Here is a 21,954-nt window from a genome sequence, read left to right on the forward strand (position 1 = left end):
ACACTGGGCACAATGCAGGTTATGTTACTTAATGCTGCAAAAGAGTGTTTCTCTACACGTCATGGCACTATATTACATATTAGTTGCTAAGTTTTAATTAAGGTGTCATGGCAGTTTTGAGGATGCTAGCTGTTCTGCTTGTGCTCAGGTGAGTTGCTTCTGAGGACTTGTGCTTCCTCTCACAGTCCAAAGGCCAGTGATGATGAATGTGCTCAGTGATGAATGGGGGTCCTAGGCAAGGGAGGATCCTGCTGATCATGCCCAGATAAGTTCTGGCTGTCTCTGAAAGTATCCGAGCAGAAAGAAGCTTCAGAAAGCGAAGGTGTTCAAGACTTACACTGAAGAGAAAACAGTTTTAGGTGCAGTCCAGATCAGAAAGATGAATGAATGAATAAGGGCATACAGTGTGGATGAAGCAGAACAGATGAGCACGGGCAGGCAGTGCGCCATAGTGGTTAAGGCTTTGGACTTCAAAACGTGAGGCTGTGGGTTCAAATCCTGCTACTGACACTGTGTGACCTTGGAAAATTGCCTGCTGAAACTCCATGTGGTCATGGGGATAAAAATGTGTAAACAGTGTACTTTAGAAACTGTCAATGGAACTGGGAGTTAAACGCAGGTCAATGGAGCTGTCAGGCAGAAGCCCTCACTTACCTATTCTTAGCCAAACAGGAACAGGGTCACAGAGTGCCAGTCAGCATTTGCATATGCAAAGCAATAACACCCTCTGGACAGAGTGTCACACCACCACAAAGTACACTCACAATTTACACTGTGCCAGTTTACAGCCACCAGTTATTCTAATGTGTATGCCTTTTAAGGTGCAAGTGAAAACCAACGCGTCAACCCCGGACAGAGATTTGAATTCAGCACTTTGAAACTGTGCCAATGTCCCACTCAGAAATGTGGATTGTGTCAACGGTTTTCAAACTGGGGGTCTGCAAGGCTGTAACTTGGGGAAATGTAGCATTCCTCTTGAGTCTAATTTTCTAAAAACAAAAAAAAAATCCTATTTGAAGATTGTCTTTAAATTGCCTGACGTATTTTTTAAATAAACAACTGAAAATGTTCTGCAACTGTTGTATGAAAGTAGTCCAGCATCAAAGTGCTGCAGCAATCAGCTAGAAGGTGGGAGAGTGAGCCTTAAAAAGGATCATTAGTTACACAGTGATCTAACGCTTATGGCCATACCAGCCTGAATATGTCCAGTCTTATCTGATTTTGGGTGATAAGCAGGTTCAGGCTTGGTTAGTACTTGGATGACAGCATCTAACTCGAGTCTCCATGCTAGGCTGCATTTCAGTTTCACTGCTCCCCTCTCACAGTGATCCTGCAGTGATTCTTCACTCACTCACCCAACCATATTCTCCAATTCCGTGCTCATCGCCCGTGCCAATCTGTGCTTATGGGGTTCGAGGTCACAGCTCTGTCTTGCTCTCCAACTCTTTGAAGAAACAATTTAAGATGAAAAAAATACTGGTACTTCAAAACATTTCAATTCCCGGAGGTGGCACTTCAAAAGTAAATGTTCAGTACACCTGCCTGCGGATATCAAGTGATATTTGAGCTCATATTCATCAATAGTCTTGTATAGTTACGTTATAGTTACTGTTGTCCAAAATCATTTGGTGGGACTGCTGTTAGCACAAACCAAAATCCAGGATCATTCTCAGTTTTGTGGGAGTACTGACCAGGTGGTACAACATTGCAGGGGTGAGCGGCTTGGCTTAAAAGAGTTTGGGGTTTGATGACTCCTACTTGGGCCACAAGTTCAACAAGAGTTCAGAAAGCTGAGCATATAGGACACCTTCCTTTTAAATGATCACTGTTGTTATTAGTAGTTCAAGGGTTAGCACACAGTTATGGTGAGCAGCATTACTAGTCCATGGAGTTGTATTCACTACTTGTCGTTGCCAGTGTCTGCCTGCAGCTCAGTTGCAATGGTTGACCTTCACCACACACAGAGAGCTTAGTACTGCCCGAATAAACTCGGGCGCCCACCGATCCAGACAGGTTAACAAAAAAGAATAGATGGATCAGTTTTTCGATATAGATGATGTTTTCTGCAAGTACGGTTGTATTTTTCTAAGGTATCGCTGCTGCTGCACTACAGCTCCAAGGATACTGGTTTGATATCCAGTATGGCGTTTACACGTTTTTCTTGCGTGTTCAAGTATTGAAGTTTAGTCTCTCATTTTAAAAAGGTATGGTAGTGTAAAAAAAAGGCGCATTAAAAAGAGTAAGCGTGCCGTCCAATATCGTTTGCGCCCGATGGTGCGGCTATAGACTCTTCAGTTGTGGAATAGCTGGTTTAACATAACAAATACGACTTTTTTTTTTATCTATGTGTTAACGCACATTTATTTTGCAATAAAGAACTGGCAAAAATTCGTAACCAAGGGGTTCATCGGAACAAATGAAATCAAAATTGTGAGTGCGCCTTTAAGAGAACACTTCGCTCCGCCCAACTCCCGCCTTGTATGCAAAACAGCAATGCCCGCCGGATTGCTATTCAACAACTGCGCAGCAGCCGGTGGACGGCACAGCTATTGTGAGCTGCCGCGGGAAAAGACAGCTTGGTTCGAGTGTGCTGCCAATGCGTCCTTCCATTGAGCGCAGCCTGCAGTTACTGGTAAGAGCTTGTTATTTGGGCGCATGGGAATGGGCAGCGCGGCAAATTTATTTTCTGCGTTAGTTTGGTACAAGATGCTGGGCTGGAAACATTTTTCTATTTGCACTACAATTGCGATTTTGGTCTCCCAGCAGAAGACAGTGAATGAACCATTCGCGTGGGGCAAATAGATTTGTTTACTTAACACGTTTATGAACTTCCTTTTTTAACATGCAGTTTAATCAGACAATTTCATATCAACGGTAGCACCTGTGTGGTTTACGTGCGTGTCGACGTCCGTTTGACTGAACTGTGCTAAAGCATACAAACGAGAGCTCAGTCACTGGTGTGAGGCGAGAGGGCTGTAGCTCAAGTTTCTAAATGAAGCCTAATCTGATTTGCAGCCTTTTGCGCCGGTCCTGCTAAGGCTGGCCAAAGTTTGAAATCGCTCACAGTGATACATATAATAGTAGCCTCTAGTTTGATTTCTAACACGTCTTCTTTACACTTCCCTCACAGGTGTTCTTTTAAAAGAGGACACGGCTGCAGGAAAAGGAGCGCACACAGCAAGACGCTAGCAGCAGCACAACCACCAATGCCCGGAATTAACTCGGCCATCCCGCGTTATGAGAATTGGGAAATGGATTACGACAGCTTGCAGCACTACTTTTACGACGATCACGATCCGGAGGAGGATTTTTACAAATCCACTGCCCCAAGCGAGGACATTTGGAAAAAGTTTGAGCTAGTTCCCACCCCCCCTATGTCCCCTTCCTGCTTCCCTATAGCCGAATCGCTTGAATGGTTCTCCCACGGTGCAAACCAGGAGGAGGCAGAGGAGGATGCGGCGACCCAATGCAACCTCCATACGGCGCTTTTCAGCAACCTCAGCTCGTTCATTATTCAGGACTGCATGTGGAGCGGCTTCCCGGGAAGTCAGAGGCTGGAGAAGGTGGTGAATGACCACCTGGCGCAAGTGGAGTCCGAACCCGACGGCGTACTAGCGCAGGACTCCTCGACGGCCCCCGGCTGTGTGGACCCAGCTGCCGTCTTCTATTCTCTCAGCGCGCCAAGCAAGAAGCAGGCGTCCTCCGGATCCGAGTGTCGCACGGATTCAGGTAAGACCGCCAGGTGACGCCCCTGCACCTTACTGACGTTCGAGTGGAACTCCTGGGGTCGGCAACATCGAAGCCCCTACATTTGCGGGACTTCAGGTTGATCTGGTGTGGTTCACACCGTGCCTCGTCTAATCGGCAGAGCGCTTCCGTTTTTGAAAGCGTCTCCTCTGCAGTCTTTTGTAATACACCCACGTTAGACGTTCAGAGAATGACCCATATTGGCTGGCACCCCTGTCCCGTTTAAACCTTGATGTGACTTTCCATTTAGTACACTCTTTTTTTTTTTTTTTTTTCCTCCCACCTATACCATCCCACTTCAGCTTCCTTTACAGAATAGTGCCCTTTATTGTGCCGTTTCCTTCCCTTGGATTCTAGTTGGGCTGTGAAAGCACCACAGGGACAGGCGTGGAAATAATGCAACCCTGTAGCACTTATTTGGAATTAACATTTGTTTGGCAGGGTGTGATTATCTTCTTTATGAACAAATATGCACTCATTTGAAAGTAAGACTATCCCACAACACATTTGACTTATTTTGTCAAGCATTTGTTCATATCCATTGTACTTATTAAAGATAGTAGTAGTTGGTGGACGTTAAAGGACCATTTGAAATTGCCTTTTTCTAAAATGTTTCGAAGGGCCCCTTCTACTATGTTGATGGTTTAGCAGATCAAACCAATTAGTGCAGGGCTGAGGTTAAGCTTGTGTAAGAGTGCTGGGGGGCGGGCGGAGAGGACGACAACAAAGGGGGCTGGCGTGGGATTCATTCTGTGCACAAAGAAAGCCAGCTGGCTTAGGAAAGGGAAGGCATGCTTGCTTAGCTTCTCATTTTGACGGTGCATCAATGTTTTTATTTTGTGACCATAACCTTTAAGATTAGCCGCCACAAATAGGATGACAGAACATGAGATTTGGGGAAAAAAAAAAGAAATCCCCAATCTCAAAGTGGTCAGTGTGAATTCGTTCTACAGGGGGCAAAGGTTAAAAATTCATACAGGGAGAAAGGGGAAAATGAAGCTATTCTTATGGTAATACATCTTTAGAGCCTAGTGAATAATTGGCATGGCACTGAGTAACTTTCTAGGTTTCTAGGAAGAACATTGTTTTATTTTTATGATGAAATGCATGTATTATTTAGCAAAGAATTCTCAATGTCTTTTTCACTAGTGTTAATATATGCATTTGGGTTCTTGTTGAAGTATATGGCATGGTTTTGCCATTATTTCAAAATGCCGAAATATTCCAAATCTAGAGTAGGACTAGCCAAATACGGAGGAGTTGGAGACGTCTTTGTGTGAAGACTGGAAGGGCAAATCAGAAAACAAACTTTCTCAGGATGATTTTACTTTATAGAATTGCGCCAGGTCCAAAGCTGGCATGTTTCCTGTTTCTGTTCGTCTTTCATAGTTGTGGAACATTTTGACTCCTGAATAGTATAAGTGGAAAATCTGCTGGGCCTCTTTATTTGAAGTGAAACGGGACAACTTAAAATGGACAAGTGCATACGCTGTCCATTATCTTTTCCAGTCACTATTCAGACATGGTGAATTGTGATCTGTGGGGCTGATTGTTGTGGTCAGTGAGGAGAGGTCTTGGGTGTGGCTGGGCCTGGAGACGGTGATATACTGCCATTAACGTGTAACATTTCACAAAGCAAAAGAAAATCCAAGGTACAGAAAAATCTTAGAAGTGACAACGTGCAATTCAGACTCCGATTCATGTCATTCCTAAATAGTTTTAGTGAAGGTTTACTCGCTCAATGAGCCATCTGTTTCTGTATTACCGCTTTTGGTAATCCAAGGTTCAAGAATATGATTAAATTATGTGTCCTAGAGTGCTACTGTGATGGTAACACATGAGGGACTGGTGTCATTTATGTCATTGCAAGTGAAGTGTGACTTCATAATGACACGTTTTAATAGCCAGGACTCTCACCTGAACACTAAGCACTGAAGCAGAGGCTTGATTGAATTGTGCAGACGTACACATGCAGTATTAAAAAAAAAAAGAACATGAAGTTTTACATTATTTTTTAAAATCTAGAGCATATAATAATGCTTCTAACTTCTTAAACTGCACACATTTACATATATTCTAAATAATATGAACAATACCGGCAGGTGCTTTAACATGAGAAAGCCCTTGCATTGGCAGCTCGGTGTGTGGGCTGCCAGCCAGTCTACCTTGGGTGTTTACATATTGATCAGATGCCATTGAGGACACCACTGGTGAGGCGTTTCAATTAATGCAGAGCAGGCTCATTATGAGGGAGCAAGGCATCGTTGATGTTTTGGGGACAAGCAGGCGGAATACATCAAGAGCTATGAATGTACTATGAAAAAGATGACATGCAGAAGGCTATTAAATGTCCCCCATCCCATGTACACACATGTAGGAACTGCTCAGGCTTGCAGGGAGATCTGAGCTGGCAGTCCTAGTCTTTCAAATTCTAAATCCTTTAATGCAGTAAATCCAGCAAGTTTTAATTATCACTTTCAGTATAATGTACTACTTCTATGATCTGTTTCACAAAATATATTTTGTTTGTTCTGTCCTAGAAGATGAAGAGATTGATGTGGTGACGGTTGAAAGCAAGCAAAATAAACACCTTTTGAATGTCCGAAAGCCAGTCACTATTACCGTCCGAGCTGACCCTCATGACCCTTCCATGAAGCGATTCCACATCTCGATCCATCAGCAGCAGCATAACTATGCAGCTCCATCACCGGACAGCTACCCAGAGGAGGAACCACAGCCTAAAAAGTGCAAGATGGAACCGTGCAGCCCACCCCCCTGTGACCCATCGACAGAGGAGTCCTCCGCCTTTCATTCCACCTCAAAGAGCACAAGCCCACAGAGCTCCGATACTGAGGACACAGACAAAAGGAAAACTCACAACTATCTGGAGCGCAAGAGGCGCAACGATCTGCGCTCGCGTTTTCTGGCTCTGCGAGATGAAATCCCCGAACTAGAAGACTGTCCCAAAACTCCCAAAGTAGTCATTCTGACAAAAGCTACAGAATATCTGAGGGAACTTCATTCAAAAGAAAAACTGAAGATAGTGGAGAAAAAACAGTTGAAGTCCAGGCAGCAGCAGTTGTTAAGGAGGCTTTATGATTGTAAGCGATCGTAATTCAGCTTCTAAGCTTTGTAACTACAACTACTGCCTGCTACTAATTTGCACAGATCATTCAACGGGAGAGAGGGATAACCTTGACGTCTATTTCCAATCCCACCGTATTCCCCAAAGGATTGTGAGAACCTCGGAAGTGGAATCGGCCCCACTTTCTATTCACTCTGCACTTTTGTTGTTGTTTTTTTTTTTTTGTAATGTTAAAAATGTTTTCTACTTTTTTGTTATAACTGTTTCTCTAAGCATTTACCACTCCTTGCAGCATGAACGTTATTTGCATGGGAAAGGCTTTAACATAATTAGGATGACCAGAAAGACCATGTTGGGTTACTTCACAAAGGATTGGTTTGTGGCCCTCTGTTTCGCGATGCCAACGGTTTGTCTTGCTCTCCCTCTCTCCTGTTGAGAATTTCCTGATATGAAAGCAACAGTGAGCTGCAGACCAGCTGCCACTGTTTACCTGAATGTTTGTACATAGATGGTGTTAATCCTACTGATAAACCCACACAGATGCTGTTTCGTTTTTTGTTTTGTTCAGGGAACCAAAATGACACTTTGATGGCTTTCCAGTGTTTAACATTAGGATATCAACACACATGGATTGGTTGTTGTTTTTTTTTTTTTGGTGACTGAGAAATTCTATTTTTGTTAAGAAAATGAGAAAAACACTACTGTATTCTAATAGTCACTTTGCTACTGTACTAGTCTCACTGCCTGTCTCTTTGATTTATATACAGTAACTTAAAAGTAAGGTTTTTATACTATATTTTCTTACAGAGTTATGGTAGTAAAGTTAAAATCTAGTGAGCCTAGTGGAAACTAACAGAAAAGCAGCTCACCTTTCAGTGAAGCAGCCCTGCTGATTCAGGCAGTTGGTTGAATAATTTTGCAGGCCAGATGTGGGGCTGAGCATTAGCTAGCATCGTGGCTCTTTAAACCCAGTTTTGACTTCTATGGGGGTGTCTTGTGAGGTGGTAACTGAAATGAAGATCTCTTTAATGTTACAGTGTAAACCTCACCAGCATCTGTACCAGTCAGACCTGCAAAACCTGCTCACCTGACTACATGAACTTTTCAATGCCTTTTACAGTTTGTCATGCTTGGACAGGTAAAAATGGCACATTAGCAATGGTGACCCTCCCAGCCTCCGCAGTAGACCAATGAAAAGGCTTTTTTCCAGTTATATCACTGGGCCCACGTAAACCAGCCTCACAGGTCTTGTGTTCAAGTCTTTGCTTTAAAATCCTTGCACAGTTGATCTGGTGCCCTCGGAGGTCCTAACCTTTCATTGTATGTCAGCAGGACTGTTTACTGAAAGGACGGGGGGTTGGGGGGGCTTTTTGTTGTCAAGCACATTTTTTTTTTGGGGGGGAAGGGGGAAAAAAAAGGCTTTACAAATGCCCCCCTTTTTAGCAGAAGCTGTGGGGTAAGCTTGTTGGTTGGTTCCGTGAGGGTTGCTCCCTCAGATTTAGCACTTTGTATTTCAGTACCTCAAGAAGGAAAAGAAATAAACTGACCAGCAAACTCCAATGTATGCCTGTTTCTTCTGTAAGTACAGAAAGATGCATTTTATATGGGTGTGTGGAAGGGCTTGGGACGGAGTAATCATTTCTCTCATGGTTTGAAAATTACCACTAAGCTGCCAAGAACCTCTTGTTGCATAATTTATCAGACAGACATATGCTGTTATCACGATAAAAAAGGGTGAATGAAGCTGGAGAAACTGCTAATGCAGGTAGATTTCAGTTGGCTGTATTAGCCACCCGGCACAAAATGGATTCAAGTCTTGAGGAGCACAGATGGCTTGAATAAAGGGATTAGGGTTATATCTTGATTTGACAGGCAGGCAAATGGGCCTTCCATGCACTTGAACAGGGCATGCTATACACTGAGTGCGCCTTTGTGTGCCCTTTAAAAGGTTTGGCTAATTAAATCTAGCAGCGTAAATACGGCTGTAATCACTACCACTGGGACGCCAGGTCTCCCAGCTAATACCTGTCTCGAGATCTTTTTATTAAAACTTATGTTTAGACTAAGAACAAAATATTTTGAGACACAAAAATACAGATTTATAAGTATTTTTAGTTTTAGGGCTTATGGTGTAAGGCTTTAATTAAGGAGGAAGCTGTTGGTAAAATTGTCAAATGGCTGAACAGGGTCTAGCACCAGTTGTTCAGGATGTAGCATTTTATTGATATTCCAAACGCTTTGGCAAGTTCAATAGTCAAAAATTAATATTCTGTTAGAATGCACAAATACTAAATCAGTCTAATTTCAGAAATTGTGCACTCCAGATAAGTGTAGTGAATAAAAGTGACATAGCTCAATGATCTCTGTTTACTTTGTATACGCTTTTCAATTGGGCGTGTTCTTGATATAAGGCACTTTTAGATGTACATGCTGTGAGCAACACAAGCCATTTAGGCACTTTGCTTGAGCTCACAGGCTAAATGCACTATCCATCCATCACTGAATCTGCCCAACATAGTTCAGGGTCTTTAATAAACTTTCCTTGTGAGTATCGCTGAAGTAGAAGGAACTAAAACTGTATAGCACTTCAGAGTACTGGGAAACGTGAACTTGGCAAGGATTCAGAATCCATTACACCTAAACTGTGGGGTAACACACTGGAGTGTGAGAACTGATTTCAGTACATGAAAAACAGGGAAATTTATTCTATGTATATTTAAAAAAAAAAAAACTACATGGCCAATGAGCAGACTGCTGGAGGTGAGAGGCAGCAGCCCTGGTCACTGAACTGTACTGTGACACTGCTATCTCCCATGGGTTTGAATCTTGCATCCCTTCATTGTCGAAGTACAGTTTGCATATTCTCTCTTTGTATACACAGATTTTTAAACCCACATCTCCAAATCCATGTATAGTATATTAAGTGGTGATTTCAAATTGGATCAGTTTAAACTGGTTTGAGAATGGTATGTTATGAATTATCTCCCTATACCAAACATATGCTATGCAATGATCGGCCGTTAGCTTCATTTTCTTTTTGTTGTAGCACCTCTCAAGATGACGCTGTCTCTTCACCTGAATGGAGAGTGTATACTCAGGTATGGAATCAAAATTTGCTTATGGAGTTTTATGTCCTTTTCATTTGACTTTAACCTGGCTTGTCACTACGCATATTACAAGAACCAACATGGCATGGAAGACAGCTAGCTCAAGTTGCATGCTTCTCATTTCACGAGGTGCTTTAGTCCTCACAGGTGACAAAAAGCATAATGTACATGTGGAAATGATCACACAAAGTGTAAATGTGCAACTACAGTATACTAATTTAGTCTTTTACATAGTACTAGCCAACCCGCGCATAATCAGGCCGCTTTTTAAATGATTTTTAAGCACAGAGGAAAAAATAAACATTTGAAAAATCCGTAATTTAATAAACCACCAAGAAAAGTAACATTGCAACAATGCACGCTACAAACCAACATACAATTGTCCATGACTGAAAACCTTCCAAAGGGAAGGAGGGGGTTGAAAGGCGCTCGTTCAGTACGCACTGCCCACCTCCAACTCTCTACCTGAGTCGCTTTCGTCTGTGTACAGTCCACACGCACCTGTGAGTCACGTTGACTGTTAATTTTCCAAACACCGCCTCAGTCGGTTTCCACGTTGATTTTTCATTGTTCTTTGCGGTTCCTGCTGCTTTTTTTTTTTTTTATATATAATCCACCAAGTCACCCGACCATGGGGGGCTTTACAAAGGGCAGGGATGTAATCAGTGCGAGCGTATGACCCGCACGTACTGGGAATTTCTCGTTCGTGGGGAACAATTGGAAGCCACGGACTCCATCACGAATGGGGTTCAACGGCTTACCCACGCCGGGTAGACACACATTGATCCATTCAGTGTAGCGCACGTGCAGTACCGGACATACAAGTGCATCACAGACCTGTTAATGCTCAATCTCACGTGGCTGAAAGCCACTTGTCCCTCTAAGAATTTGGACGCCGACCGCTGTTGGGTCATGTAACTATTTAGCAGGCGGGAGTCTCGTTCGTTTTCGGAAATAACCAACCAAATCGCTCCACCAACTAAGAACGGCCATGCACCACCACCCACAGAATCGAGAAAGAGCTATCAATCCGTCAATCCTGTCTGTGTCCGTGTCTGGGCCGGGTGAGGTTTCCTGTGTTGAGTCAAATGAAGCGAAAGGCTCCACACCTGGTGGTGCCCTTCCGTCAATTCCTTTAAGTTTCAGCTTTGTAACCATACTCCCCCCTGAACCCAAAGACTTTGGTTACCCGGTTGGCTGCCCGGTGGGTCATGGGAATGACGCCGCCGGATCGCCTGTTGCGGGGCCTGCATTAGTGAAGCAGGTGAGACAGTAATGAAAAAGAGGCACATGGCTTATTGGTTTTTAAAGACAACTTCCTTCATTAGGTTTTAACCAATGCACGGAACGAACCAACACACAATCGTCCGTGCGGCGCTCAGGGTGGAACGGGAGGAGAGGAGAAGGACATCCACTCCGCTCCCTCCGTCATGCTAGTCTGCTGGTTTCTCGTTCAGTATACACTGCCTGCTCATGTGCCCATCTCAAACTCGTCACTCGAGTCGTCGTCTTTGTACAGTCCAGATGCACCTGTGACTCACGTAGACTTTTCATTGCTCTGTGCGGTTTTGGCTGCCTTTCTATATATAATCCACCAAGACACCCGACCACGGTGGGAGGGGGGTGTGTACAAAGTGCAGGAGTATCTAAGACGACGCATGTTTGTCGCGGATGCGAATTGCTGTATGTAGCGTGTAAAACAGTTTGCTATAGTGCACGCGGTCGTGCGTCGTAACTGAAAACTCGTTAAGGATCCCATGGGATACCCCTCGCAAACAGTTTTACACGCTGCATTTGGCGATTCACCTCCGTGAGAAACATGCCTCTATTAACAGTCAATGTGGGTCGGAGCTGCATGTGACCTCTACGACAGACAAATATAAATGACGCTGGTTTTTCTGTGTCGTCGCATCCGAGTTGGTGGGCGTGGCTCTGTGAGTTGTCGTCGTATCCAATGGTCTTGGAGTTGGTGGGCGTGGCTCCTTCCTGCGTGCGCCATATGTGTCTCACTTGTCGGTGGCTTAGTGAATCCACGCCCCTTCCGGCGTGCTTTCCATGGTTGTCTTGCCTTAGTGAATTATATATATAGATTGCTTTCAAAGCACAGACACCTTTTAAAAATGCATCAGCATTAGTCATTAATTTTATTTAATTTTTAAATTTGTCACGTGGACACTTTCTTCTGTATTCGGCATCTTATGTTGTCTGCATGGTTTGTGTTTACATCTTGAACAATGAACAAATGAACTCATTTTGTATTAATCATACCAGGAAATTGCCCAAGTCTTAAGCGTGCCACCGTGACACACGGTTTAGCAAACATAAGTATCACTTCAGCACCATGAGTTGTATTTAGTGAGTGCATATTATTTGCTTTTAACTAGTCCTCTGTTGATCAGAAAATCTGCTTTTTAGATGCTATTGCTATCTGTGAATGTTTTTTAAGCAGAAATAAGGCAGATCTCTCTGTTCATCCCACTCTAAATACATTCTTGTCAAAGCACCTGTGAAAACAACAACCATTATACTTTTTTAAACTAAAAAATGGTCACGTATTTTTGCACCTTACAGACTTAGAGGTTGACAATGTGACTAGAAAAGCCTCAAAACAGCAAGCTGATCCGGTTGTCTTATTTAAAAACTGATTTGTAAGTACTATAACTAAACTGTCAGCAATGCAGAATAGCTCGGCATTTTTCTATAATATTTGAAGGTACCCAGCTAACATACATAACGTTTTGTTTACATCTTATTCAAGCGGTACATTTCAGCAACTTGTCACTGCCATGTGTTATCTGTAAGCACAGGACAATTGCACAGAAAGACTGGGAAAGAAACCGCCCACAGGAACCATTTGAACTGTGTTGGAGCTGCAATATGGGTGTGATGATAAAAGGTGTCAAGTAACATTTGTTAAGACCAGACTTCCCAACACAAGAGTACACGTGAGCTTCGCTTCAAAACCAATGAGGTGAGACTTGCCTGACTCAAAATACAAGTCTCTCTCTTTCTTTCTTTCCCATCCTATGGTTTGCTTAACAAGGTTTCATCAAAGTGAAATCCAGCTGTTGGTTCTTCATGTAGCAGTTAAGACACTTGAATACTGTTTATTAATGCATTTATTCAAATTATGCAAAGGTAATAAAAATGTTTTAGCCCATATGTTTCTACGAGAAACATTTTTTTATATTTGCTCCAGCAAAAGTACAAAGTCCCCAGCAATAAGAAGATGAAACCTAAATCATTGTAAACACATTGTTCCAGTATATATGGAGGCACTGAGCAATATTTAAAGCTTTTTTTAACTTAAAAAGACTGCACATAAAATGTATGTATTCAATTATTATAGAAACCATTACAAAGTGTGGGCAGAAAAAATATGTGAAAGCTCCTTAAAGACCTGATATTACAATTTTGAATTTATAGGATTTTGTTGTTAATGCTCAGTTATTTCTGCAGCAATTTCTTAATTGTTAGTGAGTACAGGTAAACAATTTTGGAAACAACAGAATATATGGGCCGTAAAATCCACAGTGAAAATTAAATAAATGATCATTTGCAGAGACTGACCTTTACACTCTGGTGTAAATAAAGACCGGGATGTAGGATAAGTAGATTTTTTAACCCCAAATGACATAAAATTTGTCCAGTGAAAAGTGGGCTTAATTCCAGTTTCACTGGATGAGATATTCAACATAAAACTGGAGTTTTTGAAAAAGGTGCCCGATCAAGAAATACTTCCAGTAAAGTTTGTGCCTACAGCAGACCAATCAAGAACATAAGGAGAAATTCCATTAAAACTGTTCCATGAGGCATTGTCCTGTTCATCTCTGTATAACTTCTTTGGAAGTATTAGACAATAAATACATGTGAATTAAGTACCAGAAGCAGTGACATAAACCTCCTAGCACAAAGTTATTTCTTCAGTCTGGATTTCTGTAGTCGATGGAAGTGAATGAACAGAATCATTTTTGCAGTCCTTTTCCAATGTTAGCCTGGTTTTCTTTTTGGAATGGTAAACATGTTTCTTTGACTTCAAATGAGCTATAAAGCAAAGGAGAAAAAAAGGTAAGTCAAGTCCATCCATTTCCCACATTCATTTTTAATACTACAGCAGCACACACCACAGTGCAGGAATCCTCTATAGATGGGACACCCATCTACAGCTGACCAAGTTTTCACAGACACTCAGAATCTCTCACCCCACGCCTATTTAATTCTGCCAGTTATTCTAATATGCACGTGCAGACAAGGGCAGAACTGATAAACTTTACATACGGATTTGGCTGGGAATCACATATCATGAACATGGAAATCATGTACATGACATATACTTATTCTGCACATTTGCATACAGTAAATTAAAATACTTGTACTTAAAAATATATTAATGGCAGTGTACATTTTAAACTTTAATCTGAACGCTGCTAAGATTACTTTGTTCCTGTGTTACAAAGGTCAATACACTCAAGCAATTACCTTTCCATTCCAGATCTCCAATGATAACTTTGTCACACAAGTCACACACATGTCGAGACCGTTTGTTTCGCATCACCTCACTTTTCACTCTTAAAGGCTGGGCAGTGGGAGTCTCACCCTTAAAACAACACAAGATTTTAAGAATGGAATTAACAACTTTAGGAGGTAGAGTTTCCTTTTCTTAGAGGACAGCTACATATATATCATAACAAGCAATAACAACAAGAAGACTAGAGGTTTACCTTCATTACACTGGTGAGGATTTCTATTGCTGGATCCAGAACAGACTCCTCCCACCGCGTGACATCAGATACGTCTAGCCCATATACTGGAGGCACTGCAGAGCCTGGTCCTATGCAAGAAATGTATGGTATACACCCATTAAATACAAAGCAGTTACAAACAAAAGAAAAATCTAGTACTGTGTAGAACAAATACACAAAATCACCCCATTTTCTATGATGAATTTTTTTAATTAATGTTTTTGGAGTTTAACCATTTTTACTCTAGGAAAGTATGTATAATCAATGGCAATAACACACACATTAGACATATGGCACTTTGCATTTTTTAAATGAAATTTTATATACAGTACATACATTTATATATATATTCTATGTACACACATTCCCCAACAGCAAGACATTCAGGGCATAAATGAAATTCATATACAGTACATACATCAATTCAACCAATACATGAATTAACTGTAAGGTGTAACTGAAATTGTATTTTAACTATGGAAAAATAAGTTTTGCAACTAAAATGTGAATTAAACAAATGAAAGTTCTAACGTTCTCATACCCTTAAATCAGTTAATTCTGTTTTAACTTGGAGCTATGCGGAGTTGACTTCTACCCATCTCTGATACACATTCCGATTGAAGTAAATAACTGTGATATTTATTTCACTAACTGGCTACCTTGTCTGTGAGGAGTATTTTGCTGAAGTTCATCTCACAATCAGTCAAGCTGACTATAATGTATATACAGGGTCATGCAGGGTCAACCCATGGAAGTTGCTTGCTTGTATCCTTTTCAAAAATCAAACTCCAAAGAAAAAAAGGGACTCTTTCTCTCTCTTACCCTCTCTACTGTCCCGATTCATTAAAAATTCATTGTTGTTGTGCCCTGGCTTCCAGCACGGTGGCAGCGCTGCTGCCTCACAGTTAGGAGACCTGGGTTTGACCCGGGTCCTTCCTGCATGGAGAGCGCTTTGAGTAGTAAGAAAAGCGCTATATAAATGTAAAGAATTATTATTATTAAGAATTAAAGGTCAGCTCATACTTATTAGTTTTATGTTTGTTGGAGTACCTGATGCTAGCTACTTCAGCATTCTCCCCCCACCCACTGTAAGTCCCATGCAACTAATTAATCCACACTGACCTGATGTGTAGTGTTGAACATCCTGCAGGAAATGTGAACATTCAGATAATATAAGGACTGATTATTCAAAACATTTATTATGATTAGAAATTTTGTAATACTCTCCCCCAAATCTCCAGATTCCATGCATTTCATGTTTGATTTTAGTGATAAGTAAAATGGGCAAGTTTCTATTCGCATACAGTTGTTGTAAAACTACACTAAAATTAATTTTGCAGGCGATTTTGAAAAATGTGAAATGCTAATTTACTAATAATGTCTTTTTGAAAGTAGTAAAGTTCTTTTGGAGGTAAAAAAAAAAAACAACAAGCAATATTGCTGTCTAAAACCTTGTTCACACTTCCACGTCCACCAGTGTTGTTTTCTGAAGCACTGTAAGTAAGGCCGTAATCTGTAGCACACCTGTCAAATCAGTTTTCATGTCCTTTGTTCACATCACCATGGGGAAGCACAGTGAGTATTTCAAACATATGACATGCTGCATATTTTCCGCAAAAAGACCCACCAAAATGTTCAATGGCAGACAACACTGTGTTTTCTCCTCAGGAAATTCTCACTACATGGGAAGCTACAAAGTAATTACTAACTGTAGTTTCCTTTTTCTGGATTCCGACAGTAGTTTCTGAGGATATGCACTCTCCAAGTGCTGTGGAAATTTTGTTTCGTTTCTGTCTCCAACATATCTTTAAAATAGCATAATAATCATCTGCCTCATTTTGTAAATTGCACAATTTTTACTGTAAAGAGAAATACAAGAGTTTCTCTGCAAAGCCAGCTTTGTGTGAATTATTTTATTCATCACAATTTCAGGAAAATATTTTTATATACCAGTTTATATGCAAGGTAGTTCTGCACTTAATCTTGCTCAAGCAGACAGTGTGTTGCTGTGTTTAGTTTATTTGCTGTATCCCACTAATTCTGATATATGATTATTCAAAAAAAGTAATTTCCTAAAGTGGCAAGCCCATCTGCATGCCCCACCATTTTCTAAAGAAAACATAACTACCATAATAAATATGATGACAGCATGTCTTTCAAATTTTTGTTGACAGGTATCAGAAGATGCTTGCTTAAGTTCCATTTTGATCTGAAGCAAACTCTACTGATTCAAACATATTCAACATACTCCAGTCTCCATTTCAACAAAATTGTTACTACATAAATATAAATCCTTTGGAAAAACATATTATTAATAAAACTAAAAGATCAAACATTAAATAAAAAAACAATTAGTGACATTTCAAAATTTATATGCTGTATGGCAGTACATATTCTACACACACACACACACACACACACAGAATCCTACCAAGGCTCTCTTTCTTTTTTTTAAATTTGAAGACTGAATGGAATTAGTGAATGCAAAGAGGATCTCAGCCTGATGCACAAACAGAAGACTGAAACTCTTCATCAGTAATCCTCATTGTTGAGGAACAGAAACGAAAGCTCTACTTAAAGCACTTTTTTGTTATAACACTGCTTCTACTCGTTTAACTAAGACAGCAGTATCCATTGCACTCTACACAAAAACACAGAGTTCAACAGTGTTTTAAATCCATTATCAGCCAAAGCTAAACAAATTATCCCTAGCACAGGCCCACATTATCCTCACCTGCATAGCACCTGTCTTGCATTGGAAGTAAGAAGGTAAGATTCCCTGATATTAGGGCTACACACCTGGCTCGCAGTAAGTTGAACACCTGTCTAGGAGTCCCCACCCACTTTCACCACCTATTTCATGCCCAGCTTCCTTTCCAAAGACAGACTGCAGACTTCAACTGTTATGCTGGCTGCATTCCAGAATAGGGTATCACAGGCCTGCTCAAGTTTCACGTGCTACATTGTAAACTCTCCAAGTACCAAAATTACAATTGCCTTTAAAGAATAAATATTTTTAGCTTATATCCTTTAGTATGGCAACAAGTGGGATAATGTTTCACTTATTATTATACACATATATTTGTATATCCAGCAATGAAAGTAAAAAAAAAAGTTACCACATTACAAAAGGACAGTAAAGCAAGTCAACATAACAAGTGTAACATCAGAAAAAAAACTACTCGAATAAAAGCAAAAATTAGGATGGTCAACCATACACAGATAAAAGTTATAGTTATACATTTAGAATAACGATATTTTAAAAGCTACCAGTCTTTTTTTTTTTGAGAACTATAAATTATATACTGCCAACTGTATTTTAAAAATATTTTTCACTACTGCTTTACAAATGTATAAGAACAGCATCCCCTTATAATTTTGCAAGATGCCAAAAAATTAGTTCACGCTTTTGTTTTTAGTCAACTAGATTACTCCAACGCACTCCTCTCAGGACTACCCAAAAAAGACATCAATCGATTGATTGCAACTAGTGCAGAATGCAGCTACCAGAATCTTAACCAGGAAAAGAAAATTCAAGCACATCTCTCCAGTTTTGATGTTGCTACATTGGTTACTTGTGTCATTTAGAATTGACTTTAAAATACTGCTTATGGTTTACAAAGCCTTAAATAATCTCGCTCCATCCTATATCTCTGAATGTCTTTCACTTTACACTCCAAATCTTAACCTTAGATCTTCAAATGAGTGTCTGCTTATAATTCCAAGAGCTAAATTTAAAAGAAGTTTAAGGTGAGGCAGTCTTCTGTAGTTATGTACCTAAAATCTGGAATATCTTACCGATAGAAACTTGCCAGGCTAATATGGTGGAGCACTTTTAAAAAAAAAAACTGCTAAAAACCCATTACTTTAACATGGCTTTCTCATAACTTAATTTTAGTGTAACTATAATATTCTGTATATATATTTATCATTTTTTTCATGGCTCTAAAATCCATACTAACCCCTACTTTCTATGCTGTTCTCTTTCTGGTTTTCTGTGGTGGCGATCTGCTCCACCACCACCTGATCAAAGCATTGTGCTGTCCCTACATTGATGGACTGAAGGCTAGACGCCCACATCACCATCATCATCTATTTCTTCCATGTGAAGCCTGAAAACCATGAGGACTGATTTAGATCATTTATGTTAGTTAGAATGCCTAGTGGGGATTGCCAAGGTGGTCTTATAGCCTTGGGACCCCAGCAGATTTTGTTTTTTTTTTTCTCTCCAGTCTTCTGGAGCTTTTTTTCTTTTTCTTTTTTTTTTTCTATCCTCCCTGGCCATCGGACCTTACTTTATTCTTTGTTAATTAGTAGTGTGTAATTTTAATATTTTTTTTCTTTCCTCATCTTGTAAAGCACTTTGAGCTACATCATTTGTATGAAAGCATGCTATACAAATAAATGTTCACTAATCAATGTTTGCTAAATGAGCACAATTCTTTGTATAATTACAGATCTTTCCCGTTTAGCCTGTAATCATAATGATAGCAGAAATTGTTTTGAACATTTCAGTACTTATTTACAAATTCTTGGTGCAAAAGGCTGCGATTCTGACTTCTCACTTTGTTATGCCTTCAAATCTACTAATAAAGTACACAACAGGCAAGACTTCACCATTTATCATTCAAAACACCTAATGTTTCTAAATTACTAATTTCATTTTAGAAATCCACTACTGAATATCTTAATCTCTATCTCTCTTCTTTCAAAGAGATCTAATTTCCATAATATTTAACACCTTTGGGAATTTCCACTTTCCACTAAATCCTACTGTCAGCCACAAACATTAAACAGCTACAAATCACCAGTTCTGTTCTATCTATATTGTACTTATTACCAAATAGGACCCTTTATTGCCATTACAGTGGTCCCAGGATTATTTAAGGCACTGAAGCAATGAACTGTCAGAAACAATAGTTATAGATTTTGGTCCATGCTTCTGCAATACCATTATATGTTTCTTACAAATTTTGTAGCCAAACATTCATTCTGCCAAACTCCTGTTCCTCCCCATCCCAAAATAAATCTATTGGATTGAGGGCTGGAGACTATGCAGGTCAATTTAGAAAGCTAAACTCATTTTCACAATTGTGGAATTATGTCAAAATAATGGGTGCTTGTGACATGACACATCATCATTCTGGTATCCACTGGGAAAAAAAAAACATACACTGCAGCCATAATGGGATGCATATAGTCATCAATAAAGCTTGTATGCTGTAGTATTCAAGTAATGCTCAAATGGTATTTATGGGGATTAGTGTCAACAAAACATTCTCTGTACGCTAATATTACCACCAACTACCTGTACAACTAACAAAATGCAGGATGATTCCATAGTATTTATGCCAAATTCTGAAACTATCATTTGCAAATTGTATCAGAAATAACAGAATTCTCAGGCCACACAATATTTTCCAAATCTTCAATTTGTTGAATTTTGGCAATAATATGTTCACTGTAGCCTGACATTTGTTATCTCAGCTGACAAGAGTGCTACTTGGTATGGCCCTCTGCTGCTGTAGTCTATCCATTTCAAAGTCCAAGCCATTATATGTTTAGAGATGCCCTTGAGCACATCACTGTTATAAAGAGCTGTTGGTTGAGTACATGTGGTCTCTTTATTAGCATTTAAAATTCTTGCAGTTTTCCTGAGAATTATTTTTTTTCCTCAACTGTAAATTTGGCTTTTTTTATTCTGTCTGAGACTTTTATTTTTCTCCTATATTTCACATGCGACTAAAGTAAGCTATCCAAAGAGCGACAGCAATGACACAGGATTACTGGTGTTACCAGGCTCCAGGCTTCACAATCACAGAATATCTCTAAGTCTAAATAAGTATGTCAATTTATTGTCATAAAGGAGCTGCAAATGGATGAAAAGTAGAGAGAACAACAAATGTTTTAAAGCATTTATATGACTGTAAACCTTTGTGTACACTAATATAAACTAAATAAAATAAAAAAGGTGCTTTAGGGATTTCTCTCTTGAAAATGTTATTTTACAGTACATAACCAAGATGTTTCATGATGCACAACCCTGGAATCAAGTTTCCTTTGTGTTCCAATCTGTTAGGTATCATTGTGACAAGTTTAGATGTCATATCTTATAGCACTGCAAAATTATACTGTTTGGCACCAGGTGTCCCTCTATTTGGTAACACTGTATCACTTTTTTGGAAACATTTACACTTTTGCCCCAAAACAAGTATTCCAGGTACAGTTATATGTTTTTTAGAAAAGAAATATACACAAACACTTTATATCTGAACAAGTAAACAATTTAACACTCTATACCATATGTAAAACAATGTACTCATCCAAGCCTTTACTTTCAAACTTATTTTTCATGCCAGATACAGAGGAAGCTTTTGTAACTAGATTGTGATTTTTGTGCTGCAATTCACCCATCATCTCCTGCTTTCTGTTGCAGTTGCCCTACACAGGTTTAGTGCAATATTTATTTATTTTTCTTGTTGTTGCTGCTTTTCTTCTTGTATTTCACATCTAGAATAAACTGAATACCTAAATACATTTTCATTCTAGCTTCTTTCAGTGTTGACTTATGGGAAGTACTGCATGTGACTCAGGTGCTATCATATGAACCACCCTTTCTGATGTATAAAATGTTTGCATCTTTTAACAAGAAATCTCACTTTTTTTGGTAAGGCAAAAATTAGTCCTGGATAAGACGCCATCCCTATGTGGGTGTGGCTGTTCTATACAGCCATACTCACATATCAATTCATAATTGTCAGCTAACCTGAAAATATTTAGAAAAGTGGAGGAAAATTGGGAAACAACAGAGAGGCAAAAGCAACACACAAATTTCACACAGTAATCTGTGAAACATAATATTAACCATTGCATCACCAAGCTGACCAAAAGGAAACATTTATGTAGAAATTTATTGGAAGGGGAAATGTATTACTAAACAAAATGTTATACACCAACACAATATTAATGTTTTAAAGTATGGTATCTTGAAGTGTTTATATGTTCAGCTTTACCAGCCTTGCATAGACATTTCTGAATATATAATAAATTAAGGCACTGTATTGCTGCATTTACTTATGCAGAATTTGCATGGGCAAATAGCTAAAAAGCTGTAACTTACTATTGAGAAAGCGATTTTGAACCCATTTGTTTTGTTTCCTAGCGTATCGTTTAGTTGCCAGTTTCAGTAATTCAACACCTGTAGAAAAAGAAACTTCAATATGTCACCTTTTCAAAATGCATTTTGTTGGACATTAAATTAAGTCTGAGTTAG

At 39.7% G+C, this 21,954-nt stretch overlaps 2 protein-coding genes across 3 annotated transcripts in view; one reads left to right on the forward strand and one right to left on the reverse strand.

Moving 5' to 3' along the window:
• Positions 1–2,521: 2,521 nt before the first annotated feature.
• myclb (MYCL proto-oncogene, bHLH transcription factor b) lies at positions 2,522–8,255 on the forward strand. 2 transcript variants are annotated; one of them, XM_039740254.1, is made up of 3 exons: positions 2,522–2,632; positions 3,131–3,729; positions 6,288–8,255. In XM_039740254.1, exons 2-3 carry the CDS (start codon positions 3,207–3,209, stop codon positions 6,860–6,862), a joined length of 1,098 nt encoding a protein of 365 aa, XP_039596188.1. In that variant the 5' UTR covers positions 2,522–2,632; positions 3,131–3,206; the 3' UTR covers positions 6,863–8,255. The 2 variants fall into 2 exon arrangements, with proteins under 2 accessions (XP_039596188.1, XP_039596189.1); XM_039740255.1 differs by having other exon boundaries at positions 6,291–8,255.
• Positions 8,256–13,234: 4,979 nt separating this feature from the next.
• The window catches only part of trit1 (tRNA isopentenyltransferase 1), a 144,572-nt gene continuing 135,852 nt past the window's right edge, over positions 13,235–21,954 (reverse strand). The window contains exons 8-11 of the mRNA XM_039739337.1: positions 21,802–21,879; positions 14,661–14,770; positions 14,419–14,536; positions 13,235–13,983 (exon numbers count right to left, since the gene is read on the reverse strand). Of these exons, the coding sequence (XP_039595271.1) occupies positions 13,844–13,983; positions 14,419–14,536; positions 14,661–14,770; positions 21,802–21,879 (446 nt within the window). The 3' untranslated portion in view covers positions 13,235–13,843. The remainder of the gene's footprint in view (positions 13,984–14,418; positions 14,537–14,660; positions 14,771–21,801; positions 21,880–21,954) is intronic.

The sequence above is a fragment of the Polypterus senegalus genome, chromosome 17 (assembly GCF_016835505.1).
Source record: "Polypterus senegalus isolate Bchr_013 chromosome 17, ASM1683550v1, whole genome shotgun sequence".
Lineage (NCBI taxonomy): Eukaryota > Metazoa > Chordata > Cladistia > Polypteriformes > Polypteridae > Polypterus > Polypterus senegalus.

Bases quoted from the DNA above. Each gene is read 5' to 3' on its own strand.
- myclb (XM_039740254.1), top strand. From the start codon at position 3,207: ATGCCCGGAATTAACTCGGCCATCCCGCGTTATGAGAATTGGGAAATG. The intron at 3,730-6,287 runs GTAAGACCGCCA...GTTCTGTCCTAG, and splicing joins CGAGTGTCGCACGGATTCAG to AAGATGAAGAGATTGATGTG.